The 25,453-nt window shown below is 33.7% G+C and overlaps 1 protein-coding gene across 1 annotated transcript in view; it reads right to left on the minus strand.

Moving 5' to 3' along the window:
- dph6 (diphthamine biosynthesis 6) overlaps positions 1-13,234 on the minus strand; it is a 91,501-nt gene extending 78,267 nt beyond the window's left edge. Inside the window, exons 1-3 of the mRNA XM_073827475.1 lie at positions 13,083-13,234; positions 12,906-12,997; positions 11,492-11,682 (exon numbers count right to left, since the gene is read on the minus strand). Coding sequence (XP_073683576.1) covers positions 11,492-11,682; positions 12,906-12,997; positions 13,083-13,105 — 306 coding nt within the window. The 5' untranslated portion in view covers positions 13,106-13,234. The remainder of the gene's footprint in view (positions 1-11,491; positions 11,683-12,905; positions 12,998-13,082) is intronic.
- Between the last annotated feature and the right edge of the window lie 12,219 nt (positions 13,235-25,453).

Raw genomic sequence — 25,453 nt, forward strand, 5'->3', positions numbered from 1 at the left:
ATGTGACAGTATATTCTGATTTATGGAGTGAGAAAATAAGAAATCCAAAAAACCCTCTAGAAAAACCTTTTATTGTAATAGTTCGACAAAATCAAACAAGAATTTTGAACCCGATTTATCCATTTTTCAGATTTAGTTCTGAAAATGTACGCAAATTAGTGCATATTAAAACATAACATTTCAGAAATGTTACAAAACAATTGTCTTACTGTATTGCGATTAATCAACTGGGTTAGTTTGGTGATATCTATTAGTTCATTTTTTTCTATGGTCATCCTCTTCAAATTTCATTCTAATAAATTTTTCGTTTTATTTTAATGATTCAAATTTCTCATTTTTGTTTCGTAAAAGAAAGTAAAATACTAAGTAATAATTAAAACTACCATAAAATTAATCAAAACTATATAGATATATATTTACAAAAAACAGCTTTTACAAATGTCAAAAACAATATAATTTTGGTATTACAATGAGAGCAGAAAATATGAAAATAAAACGAATTCAAAATATTGATAAAACTGTAATAGTATCTGTTTGGACTGACATGAGGCTGAATAAATGGTGACAGATTTATTATTTTGCTTCAAAATAATAACAGCCGAACAAAAACTTGATTGAGAGCGGATCGAGGCTGACTTTTGTTTTTTCCTCTTCAAATTTCATTCTAATAAAAATGTTATAAAAAGTCAAAAATGTTTTATTTTAAATTATTAATTATTTTAAATTTAAATCTCATAATAAACTAGAGTACTAAAATAACTAAAACTACAATAAAAATAATAATACAAACTATATAGATATATTTGAAAAAAAAACAGCTTTTACAAATGTCAAAAACAATATAATATTGGTATTCCAATGAGAACAGAAAATTAAAAATATTTTATAAAAATAAAATCAATTCAAAATACTGAATTAATTATTTTAAATTTAAATCTCATAATAAACTAGTACTAAAATAGTACTAAAATAACTAAAACTACAACAAAAATTAATACTAACTATATAGATATATTTACAAAAAACAGCTTTTACAAATGTCAAAAACAATACAATTTTGGTATTACAATGAGAACAGAAAATATAAAAATAAAACGAATTCAAAATATTGATAAAACTGTAATAGTATCTGTTTGGACTGACATGAGGCTGAACAAATGATGACAGATTTATTATTTTGCTTCAAAATAATAACAGCCGAACAAAAACTTGATTGAGAGCGGATCGAGGCTGACTTTTGGTGCAGGACGCTGCGATGTAAATGTCATGTGGACGGTAATCAAATAAATGTGGCGGCAGTGCCTTCAGCTGGAGTTATTTAATGAGGACGTTCCTCCGGCTACGAACACAGGTAAAGCTCTCTTCTATTAGCTGCGCTATCGATCGCGGCCGTCCTGGGAGTGACCCGAGAGGTCATCATTTATGTCTTAAGCAGGTTTAAAGGTATCCATTTCTTTTTATGTTCTTTTTCAGCAGTAATGTGGAAGTAATCAGAGACGGGTTTGATTTTTTTCTCTCTGTCTCTCTCCACACGCAGGCAGCGCTCCTGACACCTCCAGCCATCGATCGGTGGTGCCGCGGCCCCGTTCCTGCGCCCTCGCGGTGGGAGAAATCCACCTGGACGCCCGCGGCTCGCCGGACGCGGCCTTCTGAAGCCGCCGGATAAAAGTTGGAGCGGCCGGTGAGATCGGAGAAAACAAAGGCGTGTTTGGAGGGCCTGATGGACCCCGCTCTCACGGGACGCTCGTCTGCTGATGTCGATACCGGAGCAGAGCGCGGGACCCGCGGGGATTCTTAAAGAGCAGCGTTAGCTCCGCCTCTGATTGCTGTGTGTTTCGTACACGCGCCGGCGGAAGGAAGCGTTTGAACATCTAAAGGTGACCGAGTGCTGGATGAATCTCAGAACATGAAGCTGAGAAAACAACCGTGATGCACAAACGCAAACACGATTCATGCACACCTTTAGTCTCAAACTACAGAATCTATGTAAGCAATGCTTCACAGTAGTAGAGTATTAAAGCCATATGATAAACCCAATGAATTTTTTCTTGTATTTTCTTGTAAATTTAAGTAGTAAAACAACTAAAACTACAATAAAGATGAATAAAAACTATATAGATATATTTACAAAAAAAAAACAACTTTTACAAATTACAAAAAGAATGAAATTACTATCATTTTGTTATTACAATGAAAACTGAAATGAATTAAAAATATTGAGAAAACTATAAAAGTATCTGTTATTAAAACAACCATGATGCACAAACGCAAACTAGATTCATGCACACATTTAGTCTCAAACTACAGAATCTATGTAAGCAATGCTTCACAGTAGTAGAGTTTTAATGCCATTTAACTAAGGCTATTTATATTAACATGAACTGAGTTACAATAAATACAGTCAAATAAAATCCAAACAAAAAGACAAATACAGCAGTTAAGATTAAGATATCTTAGATTTACATGTGACAAAAACTGTAAATCTTTTTCTAGTAAAATCTTATTAAACAAATTCTTAAGGTGAGCTTATTGAATAAAAATGTTGTCTACTTGTATTAAAAGAAGGACAAGCAATAAAAGATGTTGCATGGGATGTAATACTTGCAGAATATAATGCTTTACAGTATCAACATCAGTTTAGCATGTTAGTTTCAACATGAAAGATTAAAGAAATGTAATCAAAGATTAAACATTTATTTCCACTATGGAATGGTAATACATCAAAGGTAAATGTAACTATTTTGTCTTACAATTCTGAGATTTATTCACATAATTCTGAGAAAAATTAATCAAAAATGTGAGGAATAGATTGAGAAAATTTTAAAATATCTGGAAAAAATGCAAGCTATTAATTGTGAGATATAGACTCACAATTGCACTAAAAAAGCAGAATTGTGAGAGTAAAATAAAATGCAATTGGCGCTTTTAAAAAACAGAATTGTAAGACAAGCTAGACCAAAAAAGAACTTTTAGATAAAACAAATAAAAAAAATACACAACACAAGTACTAAAACTTTAAAACTGCACTGAAAATGGAAAAAACAAAAAATAAAACATTCAAAATTTTGATTTTTTTGTTTTTGGTATGTTTGGTTGCACTTTAGATTTAGCTGAATCAACTAAGATTAGAGTACTGTAATTATTGTTTTAACTACTGCATGATGTCCCGCTGTAAGCAATGTAAGTGCACACTGTATGGTGCACAGACAGGCAGAAGCGAGTGATGTTTTGTTGTTCACAGATCATTATATTTCACACAGCCTCACAGCAGAGCAGCAAACACAGCCGTCGATATTCCTCTTCTGTTTTCTGCCATTAAACTTCACTGTTTTCTTCACAGATCTTGAAAGGACTGCTGGCACACAAGCTGTGTTTTTGATGTGTGAAGATTTCATCTGTTCTATTATTCTCAAAAACCCTCAGAATTATGTCTGGCGATTGCTGAAACCAAACTAAACTAAAATAAACTAAAACAAGCAAAAATAAATAAATAGTCAATATGCAAAAACAGTGCTATTTTTGACACAACATTTCTTGACAATTTTATTATTTTTCTTTTCATTTGAAAAGGCTGGACTTTCCCTCTGTATCACAAATACTGATGGTCCATTATACACAGATGTGCTATAAAACAAGATTTGTGCTAACCCATTACTTTTCAGATATTTCTGAGTTAAAGATTAGTGCTAAAATAGTCCCTGACTACATAAATTAAAAAGGCCTGAAATATTGCATTATGTTTTTAATTTTTTAACTATAACTAATAAAGATTTAAGCTTAAATGTCTGACCTTCAGGGTTCAGCTTACTTGATGCTGAATTTAAACTTCAAACTTGAATTTTTGGGTGACCTTTAAATGACACATAATGTCACGACACATTGTTGCACTTTTGTACTGCAGTATATTGTGAGATGATACATTATTACATCCTTATGAAATACTGATAAAGTCGGTTAGATCATGTAAACAAAAAGATCTTAACAAGAGAAACAGAAAGCATTTTAGGAAAGGCTATTTTAACTTTACAAAAAATGTTAAATTTAAACTTACAAATTCAGAATATAACTACATTTCTGTGAAAAATAGCCCAGTGTACTTTTTTAATTTTAAAGAATCCTCCGTATTGATTTGTATAGGTGTATTACCAGTTTTTTTTAATTACACATTGCTTTGTGTTATGTTTTAGGGTTAAAGGAAACGTCTGTAAACTAAAATTACTAAAATGAATTACTTGTACTGTGAATTCTGCTTTATACTGATTATTTTGTTCATGGTACACTAAGCAGAATTGTTCAAGCAATGTGAGAGTTGGCTGATCCAAAATTTGTGCACGTTAAAAAAATAAATATGAACTCACGTTGTGTAAATCGATTTTACACACTGCCTCCAGAACTTTTGTCCATCATAAAAATTTTTGGATCAGGTTCACTTTTCTGCATTTTTGCATCCAAAATATGAAAAAAAAAAAAAAAAAAAAAAAAATCTATACAAAAATTTGGGACTAAATGTCATTGCACACTTTCATCCGTCATAAAAACGTTTGGATCAGATTCAATTTTCTGCATTTTGCATCCATAGCAAGCATTTTAATAGGAAAGTATGACGAATATTAGACTAAAGGTCATTGCAAACTGAGTCTGAAATTTTCGTCCGGAATTTACACACGTTAAAAAATACATACAACCTCACGTTGTGTCAATCACAATTGCACATTGCCTCTTAAACTTCCATCCATCATAAAAAAGTTTGGATCAGTTTCGATTTTCATTTTGCATTTTGATAGGAAAGCATGACAAATACGAAAACACTGAAAAACACATACAAAAATTTCGGACTCAGTGTGCAAGTACCTTAAGCTTTGTAGTAAAGCAGCATTCACTGATGATCAGTCTTTACCAGCTCAACGTTTCCTAGTGATTTTACTGAAGGCAAATGAACAGAAATTGAATGAAAAGATCAGAAAAACACTATGAGCTGGTGGAAACACATGTGGATGAGCGTAAGATCATGACGGAGCTGTGCTTCTCCATGAGTTTCCACAGAGAGCTGAGGAGACACCATCAATTTGACCCTCAGTGTGAATATATAGACCAGTCCATCTCTAGTCATGATCCTCACAGATGTCTCTGATCAGTCTCATCCCGCACACATCTGACGTTCAATCTTAGTTTCTGTCTGGAGAAGTGTTAATCCGGACATATGGATGGATAAAGCCACCAGCACCAATGTTTGAAACGTACAGAAAGAGTGTGCTGATCTCTGCCATATCCCTGCTATCAGAAACACACCATGAAACCGCAGATGACCCTCACTGAGAGTACAGCTCTGGATCAATCAAATTACATTACACACATGAAAGCCTGAGACAATTCCAGCACGTCCTTTGTGCTAAAGAGTCCCTGACTACAGGTCTGAAATACTGCATTTTACTAATGATTTTTAGTATTTCTTAACTATAACTAATAAAGATTGCAGCTCAAATGTGTGACCTTCTGGGTTCAGCTTATCTGATGCTGAATTTAAACTTCAAACTTCCTGGGTGACCTTTAAATGACACATGATGTCACTCTGACTGATACATTGTTGCACTTTTGTACTGCAGGATATTGTGAGATGATACATTATTACAGCACATCCTCACCGTACATACACAAGCTGAAGAAAAGGACATTCTCCTGATTTCTGAAAAGAAAGAAACTTCTTTTGTGCTGCACGCAGGTAGAGCTATAGATGGCACTATTGCACCATCACTCACACACACACACACACACACACACCTACAGCACAAACGCTCCTTTATGTTCAAGTGTCATTTGCTCAAAAGATAACATCTAATTAAGTCAAAGTGCTGGATGAATCTTTTAAAACATCACACTTCCCAAACAGAACACACTTCTGATGCTAAAGCGCTCTCGCTGCGCTACGAGATTTAACAGCTCATTATCGAACCCTTCCTGACACCCAGAATCAAACCGCAGTCTTCTGACACACACTCCTTAACATAACACAAAGAAAAAAACTTTTTGATATCCTGAAATAATTTGGCCAGACAAAGAAACTTTCTATTTGCTAATTTTGTCATCATCAAAATGAAGATTCGTCTCTTTTTTTAATCACTCTCTGTGATCTGATGCTGGAAACTTGTGCTGTGATGTTTGAAAAAAAAGAAAAGCTGTGAGAAGCTTAAAAGGTGTTTGTGGCATAATGTTGATAATACGATGATAATAATAAAAATGACAATTACTGTACAATGGAAATGGACAAAAACACTGGTGCAAAGTAATAACCACAAGACCAGTGTGACTGAATCACTATAGCGAACCTTGTTTGTGCCAAATGATATCCTTGAGCATCACTGATATTAAAAAGTTTAAAAAGAAAAGCCTTGTGAAAATTAATTAGGTTTGATAAAATGTTAACAACAATGTGATTCTGGACCACAAAACCAGTCAGAAGGGTACATTTTTGAGATGAGCACATCATCTGAAATAAATACGATTTCCATTGAGGTAGGACATTTACAAAATATCTTCATGGAACATGATCTTTACTTAATATCCTACTGATTTTTGCCATAAAAGAACAATCAGAATCAGAATCAAAAAGAGCTTAATTGCAAAATTGACAAAAAGTATAGGATGACAATAAAACATACACATGTAAATATAAATAGACAAAATAAATTGAAAAACAAAAATAAATAGTACATGGGTCAAAGACGAAAAAGGGTTTAAGCATGAAAACAATAAGTGTAATACTGCTTTAAATTGTTGTTGTTTTCCAAAAAAAAATATTTAAAAAGTTTTCTGTTTAATTTAATTGCATTTTTGTTTTTGATTTTCTGAGCAACAAATAAATATCATACATTTTCCCCTAATTTACAGAAGACACCCACTAAAATGTCATTCAGTGTCAATCTGGTCAGATATACTTACAACAAAAATCAATTTATGACATATTAAAAGATGAATTACTCTCACCCCAAATACTTTTGCCCATTTGCATGTTACAAATGTCTAGAACTCAATCAAAATACACTACTGGTTAAAAGATAGAATAATGAAGATTACTAATGTTTCTCAAAGTCTCTTCTGTTCACCGAGGCTGCATTTATTTGATCAAAGATACAGTAAAAACTGCAAAAACGTGAAATATTACGGAAAATATATTGCTGTGGTGAAAATTCTTCAGTGTCACTTGATCCTTCAGAAATCTTTCTAATATGCTGATTTGCTGTGCAATAAATATTTCTGATTATTAGGAATGTTGAAAACAGTTGTACTGCACAATATTTTTGTGGGAACATCATACTTTTTATTTTTCAGGATTCACAGATGAATTAAAAAGAGCAGAATTTATTTGAAGTAGAAATCTTTTGTAACATTTAAAAAGTCTTTACTGCCACCTCTGGTCAATTTAATGAATCATTTTATAAAGAAATGTATTACCAAGCCTAGACTTTTGAACAGCAGTGTGAATAAAGTCTCTTTGTTAATACACATTAGCAGGTGGAAACAAGCTCTTTACACTGCTAACAATCCAAACACAGGTTCATCTGCCTAGAACTGTAGCAACACAACAACAAGATGATCTACAGCTCCAATAACACTAGTCCTGCACTGAAGTACAGGCTCAAGGTATTGTACATGCAAAAACCCAGCCTAAAACATCAGCCCTCAACAGGAGGCAGTGCTGCGTCCTCACATGTTTGCAGACCTTCTACAGGAGACATGTGTGTTTATCAGACAGTTCACAATCAATCAACCTGTGACCTACTGACCTCTGACCTCATGGGTGTTTAGAGACCGGCGGTTAGAGAACAGCTGACCAACTGGGACTGAACTCCTCACGTACTGAAGGGGAAAGGATGGGATTTTAACACATCCTGATTCTGTCATCATCATTTACTCATATGTAGTCCCAAAAACTGAATTTACAGTATAACAACCTGCTCTGAGAGTCACTTTCACCAATGTCACACCCTTTCATCTGAAAAACCTCAAAGCTCAACCCATAAGAGCGTAAAAGTCACTACTATCCCTCAAAATAAAAGTTTGGTTTGATTTGAAGAAATTGTGACAGAAATAATAATATTAATAAAAATAATATTAATAAAACCAGCACAATAATTGATTACATTTTAAAAGGTTAATGATTTATGCCTTTGTTGATTACCACTTGTTAATGAATTTGTATTAAATCATAAATCCAGAATAATTACAACAGACAATACAGAATTTCTAAAAAAAAATTAATAAAAAAACATTTGTACATTAAGCTGTTAAAGTTTTATGAATTAAATTGATTAGATGTGCTTTTTGATTATTAAAATTGAATTTGGGGAAAATAGAATGGATTTTGGGAAAAATAAAACATATTTTTTTAGAATCCTAAAAATATATATTTTTTAAACTTTTAATATATTGTTGTGATTTAAATTAGATATGGTCTTTGATTGCTGACATTTTATTTAACCATTAAAACAAAATCCAGAAAAATTTACAAAAATAAAAAACTTTTTTTTTAAAATAAATAAATGAATAAAACCTATTTCTTAGAGCCTTTTAAATCTCCTTTTTGTTCAGCTTTAAACTAATTGCAGTTCATATGTTTAAGTTTCATGATTTTAATTAATTAGATATGCTTTTTGCTTACTAAAATTTAATTTAACCATTAAAACCAAAGCCAGAAAAATTTGCAAAAATAACAAAATACAGAAAAACAAGAAAAAGAATTTAAAAAAATAACAACATAAATGACCATTGAAACTAAATCCAAAAAAAATTAACAAAAATAACAAAATACAGGGAAAAAATTTGAAAAAAAAAAAGTAATATATAAAACATATTTCTTAAGGCCCTTTGAATTACATTTTTGTTTAGCTTTAAATATAATTGCTGTTAATTTGTACATATTTCACTATGTAGAATGCAGACAAATTCTAATGGAAAAAGGTTCTATATGACCTGCTTCCTTTATTTATCAGAGTCATTTTGAAGAATGTTGATCATTTTAGTGAGCACTGACCTCAACTGTATAAAAAAACATTTCTCATAAAATCAAGTAAAAGATGACAGGGTTTGGAATATGCCTTTAAAAATACAATGAAGATTGTGATTTTGCTGAATGTTCACACTGTGATGCTCATGATATGAGCACTTAAAGATGAATGTTGCTTTAGTGCACTATATAGTCAGGATCCATTACTGATCTCTTCTGCCTCAAAACCACTAAAGCTGCCTGAAATCAGAACCAGAATTGTTAAATTCCCTGTAATTCCCAGTCCAGTCTGGCCTAAACCTGTCCACACACATGCAGCATGTCTCAGCCCATCTAACCTCAGCCAGTCTTCTCCAGCCCAAAACAACAAGCCCTTCACATTTGACAGCACTCCTGTGTGAAGATTGGGTGAAATGCTGCTGTCTGGACTCTCTATCTCTGCTGAAGCCATTCTGCCACAATACATTACAGGAATAATTCATCTGAAGCTGAACGTTTGCTGTTAATTTATTTGCTCAAAGCACACAAGATATAAGCAGAGATTGAAGAAGGGGCTCTTAAAAAAAAGAATATTATTTTACTAACTTATTCATTTTAAGTTAAATTGTGCTTTGTTAGTAGGCTATAATGTCTACTAGAATAGTAAAAATGTTCAGTGTTAAATAAATATTTTGCAATTTTAGTTTTGTAATTGATTTTTTTCTTTAAAAAGGAAGACAAAAGTGTAAAAAGCACATTTTGGCTATTTAATTTATGCAATGGTGAAAAAAATGGACAAAATACAAGGGGAAAAACACGAAAAAAAACGTGAGCGGTAATCAGCCTTCGTCCAAATGTTTTTATTCGGTTTCGGCTTTGGCCAAGAATTTCCATTTCGGTGCATCCCTAATAGTTAATAATAGTCTACTGGTGTTATACCTTCAGTCGTTTTGAATAACTTGACTATTAAGATATTTTTAAAGCATTTTTTGTGTTATTTCTTAACATATAATATGTATAAGCAAGTTTGTACAAGATGTAGTTGTACTTTTCTGCAAAGACATTTAGTGATTTGTTTAACATTTACGTCATGTTGACAACTTCATGTGTGGTGCAACATAAAAATTAACAGTTTTAAGTTAACTAGTTAAAATTTTTGTTTTTTAAAAATTATAATAATCGAGAATCGGTCAACCCTTCTGAAAACAAAAAAACAAGATTTTGACTTTTTGCCATATCGCCCCCAGCCTTAGTTCATTAAAACTCTTCAATAGAGCCAGTTTCCCTGAGGCGCTGGATTACAGGAAATAATGTTGTAAACAACGTTCCGTTTCTTGCACAGACTGATCGTTTCTCTTCACAAGACCTCAATATATCATCATAGCTACAGGGATTCATTTTGTGTGGCCTGATATGCCTTTTATGACTCTCAAAGTGCTGGTAGCCACTGACTTGCATTTTATGAATCACCAAGGAACACAGTTTCAGCTAAAAATCTTCTTTACTGTTCTACCGAAGAAAACAAGTCACCTACATCTTGATGACCTGAGGATGAGTAAGTTAACAGCAAGTGTTCATTTCTGATGCATCACAAAACAGTCCTTCATTTGGAAAAAAATATATATACTTTCCAGCTAAATGTGCTAGAAAACATCCTTCAACAGGAGGGTCACAAAATACACCCACTGCGTTATAGTCAGTGTTGGGGAAAGTTACTTTTAAAAGTAATGCATTACAATATTGAGTTACTCCGTAAAAAGGTAAACTAATTACGTTACTTTTTATGGAAAGTTATGTATTTCGTTACTTTTGCGTTACTTTTTAAATCTGGGCAGGGCTTGCTTGTTAGTTTTTAATATTAAAAGTTGTATTTTTGTCAAATGTAAAAGCCTTTTTACAGCAAAAGCCTCAGGATTAGAGAAAAGTAAATTGACGTCTGTACAGTAGACCACAGAAGAATATACGTCAACTCTTCAGCAATAAAAAAAGAAAACAAATGTTAGATTATCTTGAGTCATTTTTGCTTATTAGTATGGATGAATTGGATCATCGAAGGTCAGCAGCAAAGACATCGGTTAATAAAATGGGATTAAATACATAAAGGATATTTGTATTATTTAACACTTAATTATTGCAGGTTTGCGTTGAATTTCAGTGTTTTTAATTATTTTGAAGAACACTGTATCTGTTTTTTAGTGCGAGAGATGAATTAATGCATGTTCACTTTTATTCTAGAACTAAAGTAACATCTTACTGACAATTTTAATCAGTAAATGGGTGGAAAAAGTAACTCAGATGTTTTCTTGTCAATTAAAAAGTAATACGTTACTTTACTAGTTACTTGGAAAAGGTCATATTATTACGTAACTTGCGTTACTTGTAATGCGTTACCCTCAACGCTGGTTATAGCAGTGCTGTTCTCTGGTTCTTTGAGTCTTTGAGCACTACAGGTGTGATCAGCGTGAGTTTACTAGCACTAGTGAGTACTCATTGAGTAAGACACTGGTGTACCTTGACAAGCTTGAGCAGCTGGTAGAGATCCTCCACCTCATCTCCTTCAGTCTGGCTGTATTCTCTTCCTGTGTGCAGACTGGAGCCCTCAATAGTGCGCCTGTACAGGGGAACATCCATGGCCTCAGCGTACAGATCGATGGCCTGATGACCCACCGTCTGATACATATAACTGTCCAGCTCATCTGGAACTGACACACAATGCATTTATTACTGGAAAAACAGCAAAACAATCATAGAGTTCACACAAGTCATACGTATATTCATTTTTAAAATATAGTTATATATATATACACTAGCGTTCAAAAGTTTGGGGTCAGTCAGACTTGTAATAGTCTTTAAAGAAGTCTCTTATGCTCATCAAGGCTGCATTTATTTGATTAAAAATACAGAAAAAAATGTAATATTGCAAAATGTTTTTACAATATAAAATGTTTTTTACTTTAACATACTTTAAAATAGAATTTATTCCTGTGATGAAAAGCTGATTTTTCATCAGCTGTTACTCCAGTCTTCAGTGTCACATGATCCTTCAGAAATCATTCTAATATGCTGATTTATTATTAGAATGATCAATGCTGGATAATATCAACAGTTGTGCTGACAAATATTTTTTTGGAACCTATGATTTTTTTTTTTTTCAGGATTCTTTCATGAATAACAAGTTTAAAAAGTACAGTGTTTATTCAAAATATAATTTTTTTATAACAGTGTAAATTAATATTATTAACTTTTAATAAACTTTTAATTATTAACTTAATACATCCTTGGTCAAAAAAAGTATTAATTTCTAAAAAAAAATAAAAAATAAAAATGTACTGACGCCAAACTTTTGAACGGTAGTGTATATTTTTTTATATATATATTTTTCACACAATTCTGCGAAAAAAGTCAACTATGAAGCATATTGTGGAAGAAAGTTTGCAATTAATTTTTTAATACTGTGGTGGAAACAAGCTTCCATACTTCTGCTCACCAAGGCTGCATTTATTTGATCAAAAAAAAAAAAAAAAAAAAGAGATATTGTGAAAATGGTTTAAAATATCTGTTTTCTATGTGAATATCTGTTCAACTGTAAAAGATTCCTGTGTCACATGATCCTTCAGAAATCATTCTAATATGCTGATTTGCTAACACAGCTATTTTAAATTGTATTAATATTCCACAATATCACGTTTTACTCTATTTGCACTGCAACTGGTGATTTTTACCTAATAATTTCTGTAATTTACTTATTTACTTATGTCTTAATGCATTATTGTTTTTTTAACTAATCGTTTTGCTGGGTCTGATCTTGAAAATTGCGTATAAAATAGTTTCAGATAAAGTTAGTGGATGTCATACTGCAGCACACTCACAAATAACAAAAATAACAGCTCGTGTTTTTACTATTATGCATTAACTATGATCTTACCATTGATTTGAGGCATGAGGTTTGCCAGAGCCACGATAGAGTGCCCAGCAGACACACACTGCATCATGTTGTAACAGCTGTCCTTCCCGCCACTGAAACACAACGCAACAATCACTGACAACACACCTGTCGAAATCATATTCAGTTATCGTTTTAATCACAGTCGCGTCACGTTACCTGATCAGCGCTACAACTCTCATGATGTCGATTTCACAGCTGCTCACAGAACCAATGCTAGATAGAACGAACCATACATAAGATAGATAGAAAAAGTCTAAACTTTCGTGCAGTGACTGCAGTCTGTGCTGCTGATCATCATCACACACGTGTTTCTCTCACTCGATTGTAAACACTGGCGCGCTTCCGGGTGTCTGAAGGACCCCTAAGTGAGGCTGTCTGATGATCCGCCTGAGCCAAATGCTCAGACTGACCGCTAAACAAAACCTTCCTGCTAAACAACAAACGTGTTATTCTGGTTAAAGGAGTAGTTCACTTTCAGAACAAAAAAGTACCCCCTTGTCATCCAAGATGTTCATATCTTTCTTTCTTCTGTTGTAAAGAAATGCTTCTTTGTTGAGGAAATTTCAGGATTTCTCTCCATATAATGGACTTCTATGGTGCCCCTGAGTTTGAGCTTCCAAAATACAGCTTCAAAGGGCTCTAAATGATCCCAGCCGAGGAAGAAGGGTCTTATCTAGCGAAACGATTGGTTATTTTCTAAAAACATTTACAATTTATATATTTTTAATGTCAAAAGCTTGTCTTGCCAAGCTTGACAAGACAAGCATTTGGGGTTAATTTTTTTTTGTTTGTTTGTTTGGTTTTTTTTTAGAAAATAACTGAATGTTTCACCAGATAAGACCATTCTTCATCGACTGGGATCATTTAGAGCCCTTTGAAGCTGTATTTTGGAAGTTCAAATTCAGGGGCACCATAGAAGTCCACTATATGAAGAGAAATCCTGAAATTTTTCCTCAACAAACAGCATTTCTTTTACGACTGAAGAAAGACAGACATGAACATCTTGGATGACAAGGGGGTGAGTATATTACATTTTTGTTCTGGAAGTGAACTAATAAATGTCTGTTAAAGTGCAGCACATGCTGTTATATGAATGCAGTAAACTAAAGTCAAGCAAACTGCTGCATATTAAATAAATGAAGCAATGCATTCACTGAAAAAAAATGGCTTTGATTCAGAAAGACTGAAACAAGTTTTTTTTTTTTTATAATTCAAAGAACAATAACATTTAACATGTTATCAAAAATAAGAAAAGGAAAAGAAAAATTTGAGCAGCAAACTTTGTGAAAACTAATATTTGTGTCATTCTCAAAACTTTTGGCCGCGACTGTATATGTATCTTTTTTGAAGTGTAACAAAACCATAAAACTGTTTTTTTTTTAGTAGTAAATTTACACTTATGAATGTTCAATTTGCTATATACTCTCTATCAATACCTCTAAATAGCATATGAGTACCTGAAGGGACTGAACCAAAAACAATTGCAAATTCTTTTTGAGTAACTGGTATTTTATAACAAGAAAGCAATTCATCATAAGAAAAGAGTGTTCCTTCTTTAATATATAACTAACTAACCAACTTAATATTGTTGTCAACCCAGTTCTTAAAAAGAAAGACTGAAATAAGTATTTTCTTGTAACATACTCTAAGAAAAATCTGACAGTATTCATACAACCCTTTTTATAAATTATTTCAATTTTGTCAATTTACCAAAAACAAGAGAACCAGCAAGACAGTCTCTCTGCTTAATTATTTTGAAATAATATACACTGCCGCTCATAAGTTTGGGAGCAGTACGATTTTTAATGCTTTTTCTACTCATCAAGTCTGTGTTTATTTGATTAAAAATACAGAATAAAACTGTAATATTGTGAAATGTTAATGCAATTTAAAAAAGTGGTTTACTATTTTAATATACTTAAAAATATAATTTATTTCTGTGATGCAAAGCTGAATTTTCAGCATCATTACTTCAGTATTCAGTGTCACACGATCCTTCAGAAATCATTCTAATATGCTGATTTTTTATCAATGTTGAAAACATTTGTGCTGCTTAATATTATTTTGGAACCTGTGATACTTTGATAAATAAAGTGTTAAAAAGAACAGCATTTATTTAAAATAGAACATTTTTGTAACAATAAACGCTTTGTTTAGGGTCAATAAATTTTTTCTTTCTTTCTCTCTTTGAAAGAAATTAATACTTTTATTCAGCAAGGATGTGTTAGACTGATAAAAAGTGATAGGAAAGATTTATGTTGTTAGAAAAGATTTCTATTTTAAATAAATGCTGTTCTTTTTAACTTTTTATTCATCAAAGGATTCTGAAACAAGTATCACAGGTTCCAACAAAATATTAAGCAGCACAACTGTTTCCAATATTGATAATAAATCAGTATATTAGAATGATTTCAGCATCACAGAAAAAAATTATATTTTAAAGTGTTAAAATAAAAAAAACTGTTATTTTGAAATGCAATATTATTTCATAATATTATACTTTTTCTGTATTTTTGATCAAATAAATCAAACTTTGATGAGCATAAGAGACTTCTTACTGCCCCAAAACTTTGTATGTTATTATTGATTAAATGTATTGTATTGATTAGATTTATGTGAATAAAAAGTGTTTTCTGATGAGAATTTTCAATAAAAACAAGTTGTGAGGATATCAAACGAAAATCAGTTACATTTGTAGTGTTTAATGTGTGCATAATAAAAGATTGATTGAATAATTAGTTTGGGATGTAAAGATGAGCATAAATTATCCAGATGCACATAAATATCACCAGTGTTTGGGGAAAGTTATTTTCAAAAGTAATGCGTTACAATATTGAGTTACTCCCTAAAAAAGTAACTAATTACATTACTTAGTTACTTTTTATGGAAAGTACTGTGTTAGGTTACTTTTGCGTTACTTTTTAAATCTGGGCAGGGCTTGCTCATTTGTTTTTAATATAAAAAGTTGTATTTTTGTCAAATGTAAAAGCCTTTTTACACCAAAAGCCTCAGGCTTAGAGAAAAGTAAATTGACGTCTGTACAGTAGACCGCAGAAGAACAAATGTCAACTCTTCAGCAATAAAAAAAGAAAACAAATGTTAGATTATCTTGAGTCATTTTTGCTTATTAGTATGGATGAATTGGATCATCGAAGGTCGGCAGAAAAGACATCGGTTAATAAAATGGGATTAAATACATAAAGGTTATTTGTATTATTTAACATTTAATTATTGCAGGTTTGCGTTGAATTTCAGTTTTTATTCATTTTAAGGAATACTGTTTTTGTTTTTTAGTGAGTGAGATGAATTAATGCATGTTCACATTTATTCTAGAACTAAAGTAACATCTTACTCACAGTTTCTCTCAACATGGGGACAGGAGAGCTTTTAATCAATAAATGGGGGAAAAGTAATTGGCATTACTGATTTGAAAAAGTAACTCAGATATTTTCTTGTCAGTTAAAAAGTACTTGGAAAAAGTAAAATTATTACGTAACTTGCAATACTTGTAATGCGTTACCCCCAAGTAAGAGGTCTAATGAGAACATTGGCCTTTTCATACTGTACATGTATGTGAGAATAAACTAGTTGTAAATGTGTTAGTCTGGAACCTGATTGCTGATGGATGAAGGTGCTTTGACCATGATGATGCTGGAGTCTGGATCTTCTCACAGGTGATGTTTTCCTCTGAGGGAGAATCGCACTCTGACACAAACACCTTTCATGCCGCGTTTGCTGTGTGTTGTTGTTGTGCCGGAGCGCAGTGGTTGTGTTGCTTTCCTCGCCTCGTGCCCCTGAGCTGGCCAAAGGCAATGCATTCTGTCTGAATTTACACAATTGAAAGAGACATCTTCCCAGCCCTCTGCTTTCTCACATGTGCTACTGTACGCTAGTTATTTCTTTCACTGAGTGCCTTGTGGAACCCAATCGGCACAATTAACAAGAGACCGGATTTTGTCCAAAAGGAGATTTTGAAAATATTCACTGTACATTCTCAGGCAGCGTTTGCTGAAGGAATGATTCCACAAAACCTTCTCCTATAATGTTCCCATATGGCTCCTCTTCTATGTTTATCTAACATCTTTTAGTAACCAAATCCAATGTTTTTCCTTTCACAGTTTTTATTAAAGGTGCTGAAAATGTGCTCACCCTCAAGCCATCCAGAATGTGTTTGTTCATCAGGGCCCGTATTCACAAAACATCTTAAGGCTAAAAGTATCTCATAACTCGATTTAGGAGAAAATCTGAAAAAATAATGGGCGTGTCAGTCCTAAATTTAGGACTCCACGTTTTTTGCTGTAAGAGTATTTCACAAAGCGTTTTAGTGCTAAAACTAGCTCCTAAATCTGTAAAATGTAAAAAGGAGGACTCCTAAATCACTAAGACCAAATCACAAACTGTCCCGACTTGCTGAAAAAACAATTATCCCAGAAATTCTAATGGTTTCCACTACAAATACCATTACAAACCACCCACTTTTAACAATTAAAACATATTTTCCTTTAGTGTGTTTTGGGACATGTTCCATTAGGATTTAGTAGTTTTAACAAGCCACCAAATAAAGGCAACCAATTACCAGCAGAGACCAACAGGCACAATTACAGTTTCCATTAAAACCAGTACAATTCCCATTATAAAGGTCTAAAATGTAAGAATGTAAACATTTTAGAAACACGCTGCATTTATTTGCATGTCTTTTTTGGGTTTTTTTTTTTTTTTGAGGTTATCCCAAATCCATATTTCCCAACAATTTTTATTTTTAAACCTTCATTTGAATATAACATAATATTGCACAATATTTCTATGAATAAATCTCTGACAGAAACCCCTCCCCTATCAGCCAATCACAGTGTGCATAGTTAGTAAGCATGCTGACATCATCCACAGCTACGAGGTCAACCCCGCCTTTACTCTTAGCTTAAGACTTCTCTCTATTCCTTAGTAAAAGTTTATCTCAGCAGCTTTGTGAATAGGTTTTAAGAGAAAACTCTTAGCTAAAAACTTTTACTGCTATTTAGGAGAACTCTTAGCAGTAAGATAAAATGCCCAGATTTGTACAACTGCGTCATTCCATCACTGTCTCACCAATGGATCCTCTGCAGTGAATGGGTGCCGTCAGAATGAGTAATGAGTAATCCATAATAACGTCCATCTCCTGTTGTGTCTCACATCAAAATCCAGCCACATATGTGTTTAGAGCAGTTTTGGCTGGTAAATGGTGTTTGATCTGTGCAGATTTCTCTCCTGATTCAGACCAGACCTTTTTTTTTCACTGGAGGAAGCGTTATTATGGATTATAGACTCGTATTTTAGTTAAAAACATCTAAATGATTGATTTGTTTCAGCTTTTATCTTCTCACGATGTTAACTGATGGACTGGAGTGGATTGTGGATTATTGTGATGTTTTTATCAGCTGTTTGGACTCTCATTCTGACGGCACCCATTCACTGCAGAGGATCCATTTCCTTTAATAAAAAAATTCAGTGATACAATTAAAAAAACCTCTCTACTGTATATGCACCAGGCACTTTCTTACCAACACTTAACAAGACTGAACAAAACAACACAAACGTTTACTTGTTAATGCACCACAAGTCATATTGCACTACTTGCTTTTTACCCTTAATACCTCTTTTGTACAATGTTGTATAGTATTATAATGTAAAGTACTTGTATAGTCTGTCTTCACTCTTAAAAATAAAGGTGCTTCAAAAGGCTCCTCAAGCGATGCCATAGAAGAACCATTTTTACTTCCACAAAGAACCATTCAGTCAAAGGTTCTTTAAAGAACCATTTCTTGCTTATCGTTTTATAATCTGAAGAACCTTATTTGCCACAAAGAACCTTTTGTGAAACAGAAACGTTTTACAGATGTTAAAGGTTCCTTATGGAACCATTTAGACAAAAAAGGTTCTTCTATGGCATCGTGAAGCTCCTTTATTTTTGTTGGGTTATGTGTATAGTGAACTATTTTTAGTATATGTATAGTTAGATTACTGCTTCAGTGAGTTGGCTATGTATAGGTTTAAAAAAATAGCTCTTACGTCTAGTGTTGTATGTTTATATTTGTTTATTTATGTAGAACCGTGGTCCTGGAAGACATGACATTTCATTCAATAAAGCTCGACTTGACTTGACTTGTACAACATTAGCACTGTGTATATAAGCAGAAGTACAGACACTCTGAATAACATCTTTGGTCTTTTCTATAAAGATCACGGGCATCTCAAAGCTGATTTACACACACACAAACTCATCTTAGTCGCACAAGGACACAAAAACTTTGCACTTAATAAGAAGCTGTGAAATTATGACACAGACGTCCAGAGAGTCGCAGCAGTCAAGGTTTAGCACACAGACGCGGCGCTCCACATCTATTCATCTTCTTTTAAGAGGACAACAAAACAGCTTCTGTTCGGTGTGACATGCTCATCTTGTCACAGGGACAAATTGCTCCTTAAATTACACTTTGAGCAATTTTGCAGCTTTATAGAAATATTTTCACCATCACACAAGCTGACCTGACAAAGTTATTATTTGGCATTTTCAATTAGCTTCTTTACATCTTACGACAGATGTCCAAAAGCACGTCTGCTGTGAATTACGGCCCGTTTTAGGCTCTTGTGTCCTGATGGCAGCACATTCCAGCGCTGAAGCTCCTGGACGGACTGAAGTCTCTCAGGAATAACTTCAGCTTCCTGCAGAATTACAGTATGATTGAGTCATAACTGCGAGTCTATTTACATCATCTGACAAGTATTTCCTCTGCAACGAGAGCGCATTTGTAGCCGCACTTAAGGCAGATGTCTGCCCAGCCTCAAAAGTACCACAAAATCCAGATTGTGACTTTCAGAAGGAATCAGTTCAGCTCATAATTCTTCATGCGGCCACAAACACGCAGCAGATCTGTCTGTTTAGATGCCGTACATCTTCTGCTTTACAGATCCTCGTGGTGCAGTAAAGCTTGAGCGTTTGGCAGGCCGTGTTCTCCACGCTTTCTCCCAGGATCCTTTGTGTTCATGTAATGCCCTCAAACACCAGGCAGGACGCTGCATACTCACTGACTACTTTGGATCTTTGCTTGAAAAGAAAAAAAAAAAACACTCATCTGTCTGAATGCTTTTCAATCAACAATAATCTGCAATGTTTAGAACTGTTACCAAGTTCAATTAAACAGCTTCACGCAGCTTTATCTCCATGAGCACTGAACAAAACTTCCGTGCAATATACAAAATCAAATCACACACACACATATCACAAAAATAGACAAAAATATATTTGCCAAAATTTGTTTCACAATATATTTACGTAAATATGTAATATATTTTTGGGACATTTTTGTTTATTTTAATGCATTTAAAAATATATATATTTGCCCTCGCTATATTTCGGTTCAAGAAAACACCAGTCTTAAGTAGATTTGTAAATATTTATTTATTTATTATTTGTAATACATTGTATGGGTTACAAAAAAAATGCCAGAAATCATTAGCATATTAAGTAAAGATCATGTTCCATAAAGATATTTTGGAAATTTATTAGCATAAATATATCAAAACCTAATTTTTGATTAGTAATATGCATTGCTAAGAACTTCATTTGGACAAATTTGAAGGTGATTTTCCCAATATTTAGATTTTTTTGCACCCTCAGATTCCAGATTTTCAAATTTGTATCTCAGAAAAATATGATCATATCCTAACAAACCATACATCAATGGAAATGACAAATGGAATTTAGTAAATCAAGGCTAAAACTAAATATATTTTCAGTTTCATAAATATACTTTTTTGAGCTTCACTGTTTACAACATATATTTATCATATATTTCTTTGGGAATTGAATTTGAACATCAAATGTTCATCAGAAGACATTGATTAATACTGTATAGACAAAAACAGCTGAAAGACGTTGACGTGGTTCTTATATGAGAACTTTTATTTTCCAAATAGTTTCTCTCCAGCTTATTCCTGACTTGATGTGTTTGGTTTTGCTGGAATCGCACTGAAGTTTCCTGTGTGAAGTTTCAGCCAAAGGGATGTGGTCCATTTGCATCGCCGACATGCTGCCAGACACAATCCCATTCATTTCACAGATCTCACCCATGTAATCACAGGCCTTATCTTTAATACTCGACAGATTGTGGAAACTAGAGCACACTTCTTTGATTTCTTTCAGCATTTAGGATTTTTTCCCCCCAATGTTTCTCTGCCAGTTTGCACAAATAATAATATTGATGCATACTGTGGTTGTCTATTTATCTGTACATTTCAATAAACAGTGTTTGATTAATTGCTGGTAAATATATATAAGCACAAACAAGTACATGTGCTCTTCAGCTGTGCATTTTCACATCACATTAGTTAGTGACTGATGACAGAATGCTCAGCGTTCAGGTGAACCAACCCCTTAAATGTTGCGGATCAATGTTATGTAATGTGTCACAAATACGTTTAGCGACATTTAACCCCGTTTAAAATCTGCCTCGACCACGTGGCATCCAGAAATACCCGGCATCGCTTTCCTGCGGTGATCCTGTGTTTGTGTTACCGTAATACTCATTTTATCCCGCCGCTGGATAAGAAAGCTCCATCCATTTGAAGGCCGCTAAGTGAAGTGGGATGCTGTAATTAGGACGTCTGCTCTCTGATATACAATCCGAGGACGGTTGCTTTCTAGCCCGACAAACACAATCTTAATCCAGGAAATAGCTCGCAATCAGAATATTGGATCTGACATCAGAGGTAGCCACAGAGGCGGTCTTTCCCGAGCTTCAAAGCTGCGGCGGGGCCCGTTAGAGGTTTGTCCTGTGATCAAGTATGACAGTCGGCAAACACAAAGGCCCCGGCCCTCTCGTGTGCCCGCTTTGCTTTTCTTGGCTCCCCCCGTCCGCTTGATGCCAAGTCAGCTTGTGTGTTGTCAGCGTGTTTGTGTACGTCTGCGTGGACTGAGATGATGTAATCAAACGCTCTAATCACAGGCACCTGTTCTACATTCGGGGCCGCACACGCATCTGTCGGGGCCCGTGACTACTAGCGCGGCTCCGTCCCAGCTGCCTTTGCCTCCAATCAAGCCTGCGCTCATATCGCAGTGATCTTGGGTATTTGCACTTGATTTAATCTGCTTAAGAAATCTGAATGAGATTAAACTCAGATATAGAGGGATTACAGTTACACCTTCTCCACTGAAAGGGCTCTGTTCGACTGGTGGATGAGTGAACCCAACTGTTTTTTGTTTATGAATCGTAGAAGTTTTGAGAACATGGCTAGAGCCACTTTGTATTTTTTTAGCATAGTGTGACTGAAGTCAAGCCCGTTGTTAAACAGGTTATGTTGTTACACCAGTAGGTGGCACTGATGAGTGAGTCAATTAATCATTCATTCAACCAAAAATGCTGATTTATTTATGAATGAAACAAATGTCCTTATTTACTTAAATCAAACAGTACAACATTGTTGTACTGCATTATTAATTCACAGGCAATGCATGAACTGATAAATAAAAAAAGTCTTGAGTGCAACGTAAGTCACTTTGTATAAAAGCATCTGCAAATTGTAAATAAAACGACTGTCTTTATGAATGAGTCATTGGATCATTCACTGAACCTATTTCTTTTAAAATGCTGATTCATTTAGAACTAATGAGTTAGTAATTGAATCATTCACTGAGTGAGTAATTGAATCTTTCACTGAGTGAATCATTTAATCATTCACTGAGTAAATCATTTAATCAACCACCGAAATGGTTTGTTCTAAAACGCTGATTCATTCAGAACTAATGAGTGAGTCGTTGAATCATTCACTGAACCTATTTGTTTTAAAATGTTGATTCATTCAGAACTAATGAGTTAGTAATTGAATCATTCACTGAATGAGTCATTGAATCTTTCACTGAGTAAATCATTTAATCAACCACCGAAACGGTTTGTTCTAAAATGCTGATTCATTCAGAACTAATGAGTGAGTCATTGAATCATTCACTGAACCTATTTGTTCTAAAATACTGATTCATTCAGAACTAATGAGTGAGTCATTGAATCATTCACTGAACCTATTTGTTCTAAAATACTGATTCATTCAGAACTAATGAGTGAGTCATTGAATCATTACCTGAACCTATTTGTTTTAAAATGCTGATTCATTCAGAACTAATGAGTGAGTCATTGAATCATTCACTGAACCTATTTGTTTTAAAATGCTGATTCATTCAGAACTAATGAGTGAGTCATTGAATCATTCACTGAACCTATTTGTTCTAAAATGCTGATTCATTCAGAACTAATGAGTGAGTCATTGAATCCTTCACTGAACCTATTTGTTTTAAAATGCTGATTCATTCAGAACTAATGAGTTAGTAATTGAATCATTCACTCAGTGAGTCATTGAATCATTCATTCAGAGCTAATGAGTATTGAGTATTCATTGAATCACTGAATTCACTGAACCTATATATCTATCTAAACATCACATAAACTATCAGAAAAAACATCTATTTTGTAATTTTACATTGACAATAATAGACTATTCTATTTATTATAACCAAGTCTCATCAGTTTAGGGTTTTTAATCGTTTACATTTATTCCAAAATAATGACTCAAGGCAGTAACAATTTAATTACATATTTTGTTTAATTTTTTTTTTGGATCATCAGTCTGGGTAAACACTGGTCACAGACGCAGGGATGTACCTTTACTTTTACTAAGCTGGCGGAGGAAATGCCCCTAAAAACGTAATAAAAGTATCTTGTATCTTGTCAAACTACAGTTTCAAACTAGTTTCCTAAAACTATTGTGCCTGATCCAGAGTGCTGCCATTAGTCCTGTAGTTCATAACCACGGCTGCTTCTCTACACGAGTCAACAGAGACTCAATAAATTCCCTCCACAGGAGACGAGACAAATCTGTTAAAAACATGAAGAGAGAGAACACAAAGGCAATGAAGAGAAGAGCGATCCCAGAACAGAACATGACGTCTGACTTCTCGCACACATCCGGGGCTTTCTTAGAAATGATCTCCAGCACACGAGAACTGCTTTAGAAAGCGGCTGCCACATGGGAAACATTATGTCCCCCAATCAGAGTTATTATCTGAACCAGCACCCTTTGAAAAGATGTGCTAGACAAAGACGACGCAGACAACGCTCTCTTAAATGCTATAATAGCACTTAAAATACTGGATGTGACTGTTTATTTGAACTTTTAATGTTTTTGAATCCAACGCTCTGGCCTTGAAGATCTAACACGGCCCAGATGTGTGCGCTGAAAAGACGACGGTTATTTCCACTTTCCCATTGTCTTGTCTGAAATCGCAGTACCTTTGACAATCGTAATTTTCCGCTGTGTTTTCACTGCGCCTGTCTCCTCTCTAACGTGTCCTTTGCATGAAAACTCACACATGCTTCTCTTTTCAGTTCAGACATAACCCAAGCGCAGACCCAGGGTCATCAGAGCAAACAGGTCACTCAATTTCTCATCAACATTACTTTCGGAGTACCAGACTTAATTCAAGACAGAGGAAAAATCTGATAGGACTGTCAAAAAACTTAACTCTGTACATTTACACACAAGTGCATAAACATACAGTACCATTGTGATCTATGTTTAAACAGCTTAATAAATCCTTACTGAGAATTAACTTTCATTTATATGCAAGAGTCAATTAATTTGTAATTATTATTATTAATTTATATTTATATATTTATATACTGTATATGTGACCCTGAACCACAAAACCAGTCTTAAGTAGCATGGGTGTATTCGTAGCAATAGCCAAAAATACATTGTATGGGTCAAAATAATATTTTTTTCTTTTATGCCAAAAAGTAAAGATCAGAGAGTTTATTAAAAGAGTTTATTAAACTTCTTACCATTATTATATCAAAATCAATTGAAAGCTTATTTATTCAGCATATTTCACATAAACACGTATGACTAGTTTTGTGATCCAGTGTCACATATTTGTCATTCATTATCATTACATTTTAATGGGTAATATAGAAATGTTATATAAAATTAAATATTTGTGTGGTGCAATGAAATTAGCTAGTAAAGGCCATTGTTAGATAGTGTGTGCACTAGTTTGTTGAAGATTATCAGTAAGTTGCGACCAATTATTAATTATTCATTTAACCAATTAATTCAAAATCGCATGTTTATTTATGAAAATTAACAAACAAACAAACGACTGTATTTAGGAATGAGTCATTGAATTATTCACTGAATCAATTTCATTGCATTGCATCAAACAAAATAAACTCTATTTCAGTCTTAAAGGGGTCATCCGATGCCCATTTTCCACAAGTTAATATGATGCTTTAGGGTCCTAATGAAAAGTTTGTAATATACTTTGATTAAAAATTCTTAATGGTAGTGTAAAAAAACACTAATTTTACTGGGTAAAAAATGGCTCTGTTCTCAGCAAGCGATATCAGTAAATGGCCCTTTAAATGATTTGAACCTCAGTTCTGTGGGGCGTGTCATAACAACGCACATGAGGTGTTGCCAAGACAACAGTTGAGGGCATTATT

This window comes from Garra rufa, chromosome 21 (genome assembly GCF_049309525.1).
Source record: "Garra rufa chromosome 21, GarRuf1.0, whole genome shotgun sequence".
NCBI classification, from domain to species: domain Eukaryota; kingdom Metazoa; phylum Chordata; class Actinopteri; order Cypriniformes; family Cyprinidae; genus Garra; species Garra rufa.